The sequence below is a fragment of the Armigeres subalbatus genome, chromosome 3 (assembly GCF_024139115.2).
Source record: "Armigeres subalbatus isolate Guangzhou_Male chromosome 3, GZ_Asu_2, whole genome shotgun sequence".
NCBI classification, from domain to species: domain Eukaryota; kingdom Metazoa; phylum Arthropoda; class Insecta; order Diptera; family Culicidae; genus Armigeres; species Armigeres subalbatus.
In genome coordinates this window covers 406,202,531-406,211,262 of record NC_085141.1, presented here as the reverse complement: position 1 = coordinate 406,211,262, position 8,732 = coordinate 406,202,531, and the positions used below count along the sequence as shown (strand labels likewise).

Below are 8,732 nucleotides of genomic sequence, written 5' to 3'. Positions count from 1 at the left end.
GTGGTTGAGATTGATCGAGATGGCGAGGATTGATTGGTTCACCGAGTGCGAACCGGAACCATCAATAGACGGTGTGCTGTGAGGACGAGCGATCGCTAGGAGGTTTGTGTAGCATAGTATGATGCTTCTGGTTGCAGACACGACACCCGCTGGACGAACAGGTTTTAAATGGTGGGTAGAGGAAAAGCAATTGATGCAGAGATTCTTCCTATTCACTTGTTCGAAGCTTTGGGATACGGCCATCTTCAGGAATACTTCGCATTTGAATAGTGAGTGTGGGTTCTTCGAACAGACCAGACAGGAACCAGGATTTCAACGGCCGGTTTGATTCCGATTTGGGTGATTCAGTTGAACAAGACTTAGAAGATACCAACCAAGAAGATATGTAGAACCATGAGATGCGCGCGCAGAAATTCCATCCGATTACGGTATTGAGGGACTTCAGTAGACCTATGATGGTCTTCCCATTGCCTAAAAGTGAAGTGATCGAGGCGGCTGCAAACCATGAGAGTCAGAAGCACGCTCCAATCATCCGTTTGAATGCCCATTTTGTTAATTAGACGCATTAGGGACTCATAGCATTTCAATGAAGAATAGTGAATCAAGATAGCTTTTGAATACCAGTTTCTTGTTGTCGAAACTTTTCTCCAATAGCTGCTACGCAACAGCAAAATTTATTTCAGTGAGTTCAATTGACTTGACAAGTGATGCTACGAGCACGAGGTACGATAATTTATCTATAACCAATAACTGAGTGCTCGAATCAATCAGAGGTTTGGAAAGTGATCCATTCAGACATGTGTTCATCAAAAGTGGGAAATTTCACTTCAGGGAGTTTGATGCGAGATTGAGGAACATTGGGCACATTAACTACCACTACGATTTGATTGAAAGACTGGGGGAATCATTCAATTCACGCAACTTAGCGGTGAGGAAACCGTAGCCGCCAATATAATCGTTTTCGAATTTTTGCCTTGTTTGTCGATTGCTTCTCTCAGCTTCCATTTTGATATAAGCAGATTTGTCCCCATTTATTACGTCATTTAGTAGCTCGAGACTCAAACAGTTTGTCTGAAACTCCCTATAAACAATTTCGATCGGATGTTTCCATCCTTCGAGTTGGTGTCCATTACGAACAGGGTTAAAACCATCCATAAAATGTTTCAGGATGGTCATTGTATCGAGATGAAACCGCTTTTGATGCGTCAGCTCCCTTAGTTTCGACATCTTTAATTGATAGTTGACCAACCTGAACAACCAGATCACACTGTGCACCTCAACTAGCACGGGATGAAAGTAGACGTGGTGAGATGAATCAAACCAGCATCCGACTTTAACTGCCACTGAACAATCTTTCGAGATCACTTTCAATTAAGGATCTTTCGCATACTTTTAGATTATTGTCTTTCACCCACTGCAACTTTGACTCAAAGGCCCTTTTAAATTTGCAGCTCTGTAGTCACTAACTCGCGCCGATTGTGATGTTCTTTCTTTAACTCTCCCCGAAATGCGTTGATCCACAGGCTCTGTTAAATAGCAGCACTGTGATCGGAATCCCGCGCCGACAATTGTAGCGCACTTTGTTGGTAGGTACTATTACTACCGATAATGCTCGCGCTAAAGATCAATAATCGGTCGTAAAACAGAAAACGCAACTACGAGAGTGTAAATCGTGCGCCGGTGACAATGACATCTGTTAAATAAATGAGATTTGGTATTAGACGTTTTTCAAATGTTTGAAATCCCAATGTAAGTCACTTAGTAGTTGTTGAACGTTTCGATGTCTCTCCCTGTTACTTCCATGGCATCTTTTCCTGGCAGATATAAATATTTCTTCTTGTCTGTCCAGTCGTCTACCATCCGCGTCTTTCTTCCCATCCTTATAAAATCGAATGCTTTTCTTTCGTCGTCGAGTGAAAAATTCCGTTTCTCATGTACTTGTCGACCCTTTCCGTAACTCTCGACCACGCTCAAGATTCTGCCTTTAAAGGTCCCGAACGGTTCTCGGGCACGCATTAAATGTCCTTCTCTATAGCTCCCCTCCCCCCCGCATCTCAATAATGTGAAACAAAAATATAAAAGGGAAGTATTTCATTTTAGAAAAAAAATGAGCGTGAGCATGATTGACCGCCCACGGTTGCTACTCCGTTATTGCCAGGTCAGCTGTAATTACACAGAGAACCAACAGATGAAGTTTGGGACTAACATCATCTTCAATGTGTAAGAACTGGTGACCCAAAAATAAGCAATACCAGCGCTGGCCGTGTCCGAATGCAGGTCAATTGAGGAATAGGTAGGAATTTGATACTCGCTTTGATAGAAGCCGACGAGTCATCTGCACTTCCACGAGAAAACACTGGGATGTTGGATATATGGGGTAGGGAGTGTGGCAGGGTTCGTTTTGGTAAATGGTCTGCCGTGTATAGCGTGTAGTTTGATTAAAAACAAAAACAATCAAACGAACGCTAATTATTTTAATTATCGACCGCACTACACAACTGGATGCGAACTAAATTTTCACTTTCTGATTTATTTACTCACCCGCGTAAAGCGGAACAAAATTACGACGACCGGTCGATCGTTCTACCTTCCGCACAAAGCAAAACACAATTTCGACGACCGGCCGATGCTCTGCTAACTGGAGAAACACGACTGGACAAAAAAAATAATTTTCACTTTCTCTATTTCATTTTAGAAAAATATTGTAACAAAATGTGTTATAAATTTGGCTGATTAGTTCTTAAAATATCAAAAATCCCACTAGCCCTAACACAATTATTACAGAAGTTGATACCTTCATATCAACATTATAACAAACGTTGATATAATTATTTGGTACAAAAATCTACATCAAAGGTAATTGCCTACATGACGTATAAGAATGCGTTACGATACAAATGACGGATTGTTATCCATAATGTAGGCAATTTCGTTCCATCTTTCCATATTGAACGTGGTTCAAGTAATAATGAAGGTGTACCTTCGATTTATTCCCCAATGCCTACGAACAAAAAAATAGTGAAAATATACATAACTAATGTCGTTATAATTTTGATATGAGATTAAACTGGTCAAAGATTATATCCTATCGAATTGTCTAATAATTCACGAATCACGAAATCCGAGAAGTGCTTGTATACTTTGTGGAACAGCTGCAGGCTGTTTCGAAATGCAGATTTCGCAGAAATGCAATTTTTGTGTTGGTAAAACTTTAAGCGGAACGTTTTTCAGAATAGTTTCCTTGCACTCTGCCGATATTGTCTTATTTTTCGTAATGCGGTTTTTTTTAAAGTTATTTACAACGTGGAAGTAACAATTGATCATCTTCACTTGTTCGTCAAACAACGATCGAGCCGCTTTTTTTAGAGCAATCTCCCCATCGTTGATAAAAGCTTTTATCGTGCAATCTATACCGAGCCTCGAGCACTGATCAAAAATCGCGGAAAAGACAAAATCATAGTCCGCTTTTTCCTGTTTTGTCACAGTAGCAAATGCTACAGGGTGCGCATGGCGCATTTTATCTACAAGACATACCACCATTAGTGGATACCCTTGCATGGTTGTCTTGAACGTGCAGTCTGCACTTAGCACATCCAATGTTCGAAATAGGGATAACAGCTTCACACTAGAGTAAACTATGCGGAAACGTCCGTTGTCTTGATCAATGTCGTAGCCGATAACGAAGGCCGTTTCGTTCTCGGTTGGCGCGAATGACTTAGATTTGGTCCACGTTGCCAGCTCACCTGTGTAGATAAAAGGAATAAATATTTGGTGACTAGTGTACATAAAAATCAGAGTACCGTAATCCGGGGGAACATTGTTCTTTTTTTTATTGTTTTGGTTTTTAAAAATAAAAACTCGTGTGATAATCTTTTTTCGTTCTTCCCATCTTATCTTTTTATGAATAACAAAGATCTAGTAGTAGGTATTCGAGATTTTCAATTTTGACGTAAACTACGCCCAATGGGAAGTCTCGGATACAGGGTGTAAAACGAACAAGACCGTCACGAAATTAGGAGGGATTCCAAACCCCTGATTTTCTTATCAATTGATTCGAAAACTCTCCAGCAATTTTGTGAAATCCATTGGAACTATCGATTATTGACGCTAAACTTTTGGAAAATTCAATTCTTCCATACCTAGTAAAAATTTCAGACCAATCAATTCCGTTCATATCGCGTTTCAATCATTTGGTAATTGCCTACTTTTCGGGTATTATCTATTATGTATGAAAAGCAGTGCTTCATCATCAATGCTAATTTGATAGCCTATATTGGAACTAGCACCCTAGTGGTTGCCTGATTCCCAGACAGACCGACATGCCGTAATCGATCACAGGAGGTCCGCAAATCGTCCTCCACCTGATCGATCCACCTTGCCCGCTGTGCACCTCGCCTTCTTGTTCTCGTCGGATCATTGTCGAGAATCATTTTCACCGGATGACTGTCCGACATTCTGGTTACGTACCCTGCCCACCGCAGTCGTCCGATTTTCGCGGTGTGAACGATGGATGGTTATCCCAATAGCTTGTAACATACACCAAAAAATCTCAATTTTTTTCAATCATTTAAGCTGACGTAATCAACCGAGATGCATATCCAATCATAACATAATATTGTGTCATATTTGCTTCAGACACCCAAAAAAATATATTTTCAGTATCATTCTGTCAACAAGTACCGAATGCTAGCCATTAAATGCTTCTTATTACCAAATGTCTTAAATTTACAGTAAGAATGACTGAAATCCGAAGCGCTCCGAATCAAACAAAGTAACCCATGAATACACAGGATTTTGTTTTTACACGATTTTTTTCCGCTCGTATTTTTGATCGTGTGACTCTAATTTGCCACCAAAATCCTTCCAGCATGTTTCAAAAATCCAGAATAAATCAAAGAAAAAATCACATGATAAATAATATACGTTTACCATTTAGGATGAGTGGAAAATTGAGAAAATGTAAATCGTGTAAAAACAGAATCCAGTGTACAAGATTCTTGACGCACCAGTTGAACACTGTTTTCGTTTCTCCTTTTTCATCTTCAGCGCAGTCGCAAGCAATAAGCAGTGGATGGGCTGATGCTTCCCCCATATTCATCAAATTGCAGAACATGTTAAGCTTCGATCTCCCTTCTGCTAAGCAGCAGAAATGACATAGTGATCTTGAACGGGACTCCCACTAATGAGATCAGGTGTTAGATTGTCGTGCTGAGCCTTACCATTTTGCTACAAACACTAGTTTTTTGGCCGTGTAAAATTCCGGAGTCACATTTTAGAGTCTTGTAAAATTAATTTAAACGCAATAATGCGTCTTTTGGTTCTGCTTGAATATGTCGGTCTTAAATGACCTAATATTACAGGACTTTTTCGTAGTGTGTATGTAACTATGTGCAACTCGTGGTTCATTCGCCTCCTCCACGTACCGTCCGGCCATCTGCACCCCCAGACCAGAGGATGGAGGTGTCATCTGCGAACAGAAACAGAATGACATGGAGGATTTGGCATGTCTGAGGTGAATTGATTGAAAAGCATAGGCCCGAGAAGACTGCCCTGGGGAACGCCTGCGACAATGTTGTGCGCATTGGAACTCGCTCTGCTGCTGAGACCCGGAATGTCCTTGCCGACAGATAATTGTTGATGATTTTAACCAAGCTGGGAAGATTGTTGCGTTGTCATGCCATACATTGTTGAATGCCCTCGACATCGAGTAAGGCCATGCCGGATGTTTTTGAGACAAACTTGTTCTGTCTGAGGACGTTGATAACTCGGGTCAGTTGATGTACGGTTTATCGACTGCGTAGAAAACCAAACTATTCCTCAAGCAACATGTTGTGGTGTTTAACATACGCAAGTAACCGGCTGTGAATCCCCTTTTCAAACAGCATGGATAACCCTGAGAGAAGGCTGATGGGGCGATAACTTTTTGAAGAGGAAGAATCCTTCGCAGGCTTGGGGAGATCAGCGAAAGTTGCTCGAAGAACGGAGCACTCATATGTTTGAGCTCGACATTCAGGATGCTGTCGAAGCCTGGGGCCTTCATGTTTTTCGATGATTTGATATAGGTCGTTAATTCACCAGCTGAGATCTTCAACTCCTATGAGAAGTCGTTAGGAATAATATACATGTTGTTAGCATGCTCGTTAATTGTTGCTTTGTGTCGACTGACGATGCTCTGCCCACGGTTGTGTGAGCTGACAAAATGACGACCTATTTTGGCAATCTTTTCTGCAGGAGTTATTAAGCGATCCTTAGAGCTATTGTTGTCTAATGGGATCAAAGGTGGAATGGGCCGAGGTTTGGATTTTGAAATTTTGATCAATTTCCTGAACGGCTATTTCCTTCTCCTTAAGGAAATCCTTCAGCTCAATGGTTTTGTTCTTGAGCGAACAAGTGTTCCAGGTCCACCTAGCAGCTATTTTCAATGATGAACATGCCAAGAGTGAAGACCTTGGCGAAACGGGTCCGCGTAGCCGAGTGGCAAGCTGGACGAAGATCGGCATCAGTTGCTCCGGGATGTAGAGCGGAGCAGATTCTACCGGTAAGACATTATCGTTCTGCTGGAGATTGAACAGACGCATTGGACGGATCGGAATAGCTCGAGGGGGAGCCGCGATGGCCGGATAGTTCACCTCGTTGAGTACAGAAACACGGTTCTACTTCGGCAGGGTCCTGATGGAAACCTTCTTCCGGATTTCCACTCTTCGGTCGAATGGGGTTCGTCATATTTACTTGTTGCAATGCGGATTCATGCGGCAGTTTCAGGTGCCGTGCCCGAAGTTGAGGCAGTTGGTACACTGCGTGACGGTGCACTGGCCGATATCGCTCCCTGTCAACGACGGTGTAATTTGAGACGATGATCAGCTTAAGGTCCTTCCAGATGGTGGAGCCGTGCTCCATATGGACCAGGTAAAACTGGTCGCAATATTTCTTGGCCTTGTCACAACGAGCGATCTTGTGCACACAATTTTCAAGTTATGCTTGGAGCTCCTCTTCCTTCATGACGTGGAGTCCTCGCTACAATGCCTTGACTGGCTTCGTGCCACTCCTCGACGGATTGATGATGGTCCTTGTTTGCCGCCATCACTTTCACGCCCTCGCTGCAGAGCCGAAAAGTACTTTTCCAGAACCTGCGCGATCAGTAGGCGAATTTTCGGGCTCAAATCCGGCGGATCACCTTCCACAAACACAGGTGGGCACTACTCCTTCCGCTCTAGTCGTACCTGCGAGAACACGTTGTTTGCAAGAATATTCTTGGAGGGGTTTCCCGCGCTTCCATTTGTGGTGCGTTTTGACACCTTGCCAGTGACCGAGTCTCCCATGACGGTCCGGGAGAAAATAACGTCAACGCGACGAAACGAAAACGTAAACACAACAAACGAACAAGAAAAAACACTTGAAAAAAAACGCGAGCAAAAAGCACGTCCGTACGCGCTGCTGTCACAAACTTGAATGAGAAGTGAATTCTTTCCCTACCAATTACCATCGCAGGCAGTCGTGCCGGTTGAAGAAGTGAAGGGTCGTTTGGCCGAAACACATTCGGCCGAAATCCATTTGGCCGAAAGGGTCATTTGGCCAAAAGGGCCATTTGGCCAAAAGGGCTTATTTGGCCGAAAAAGCCATTTTGACCGAAAGGGTCATTCAGCCAAAAGGGTCATTTGGCCGGAAGGGATATTTGGCAGAAGGGGTCATTTGGTCGGAAGTGTCATTTGACCGAAAAGGTCATTTGGTCGAACGAATCATTTGGCTGAATGGGTAATTTGACCGAAAGAGTGGATTGGCCGAAAGGGTTATTTGGCTGAATAGGACATTGGGCCTAATGACCCTTTCGGCCTAATGTCCTTTGATTGACCTCGATTGGCCGTCGACTGACCGAAAGGTTCGTTTGGCCGAAATGTCCTATTCGGCCAAATGACCCTTTTTTTTTTCAAGTTCGTTTATTTGATAGGCTCCAGACGTATAACACTTTATGGAGCCATAGTTCTTCTGATATATACAATCAATATCATTTTATTATACAGTTAATAAGAGAGGGCCAATGACCCTTCTGGCCTAATGACCCTTTCGGCCTAACGACCCTTTCGGTCAAATGACGCTTTCGGCCAAATGGCACTTTCGGCCAAATGACACTTCCAGCCAAGTGACCCTTTCGTCCAAATGACCCTTCCTCCCAAATGACCCTTTCGGCCGTTTGACCTGTTCGGCCAAATGACCCTTTCTGCCAAATAACCCTTTCGCCTCAATGACCATTTCGGCCAAATGGCATTCGGCCTAATGATTTGTTCGGCCCAGCCATTCTGCCAAATTGATTTCGGCCAAACGACCCTTCCCTAGGGGACGTTCCTGATATTTCAAAATATCGATATTTGATTCGAAATGATTATCGAATCAAAGTATCGATATCACTGATATATTGGAATGAAAAATATCGATATATCGGAAAATCATATGATATTCCAAAAATGAACATAATTTAGAATACATCTGTTGTAGTTATTCAATTACTATCGTATTACCGTATTAACTCTTTACAATAATTATTAGAAATGACTTTTTTCCATTACTTAATCCAATCTGTTCCTAGAGTGCGCCAGTCCAACAATCATCGGTGGCGGCGTTCGTCGTAGTTTTAGGGCCGATGCCCACGTAGCGTTTTTTTCAACTTTCAACTTCCACGAGACATTTTATTTTTGTTTCATGAAATTCTCTTTTATCTTTCGGTGGAAATTCATCGA

At 42.5% G+C, this 8,732-nt stretch overlaps 1 protein-coding gene across 1 annotated transcript; it reads right to left on the bottom strand.

Moving 5' to 3' along the window:
• Nucleotides 1-3,105: 3,105 nt before the first annotated feature.
• Nucleotides 3,106-5,467, bottom strand: LOC134223055 (uncharacterized). The gene is made up of 2 exons (XM_062702193.1): nt 5,359-5,467; nt 3,106-3,743 (listed from the first exon to the last, which is right to left on the bottom strand). Exons 1-2 carry the CDS (start codon nt 5,465-5,467, stop codon nt 3,106-3,108), a joined length of 747 nt encoding a protein of 248 aa, XP_062558177.1.
• Between the last annotated feature and the right edge of the window lie 3,265 nt (nt 5,468-8,732).

Excerpts from the sequence above, each read along its gene's own strand:
- LOC134223055 (XM_062702193.1), bottom strand. The coding sequence starts at position 5,467 with ATGACACCTCCATCCTCTGGTCTGGGGGTGCAGATGGCCGGACGGTAC. Across the intron at positions 3,744-5,358 it reads ACACACTACGAAAAAGTCCT|GTGAGCTGGCAACGTGGACC; the intron begins GTAATATTAGGT and ends TTATCTACACAG.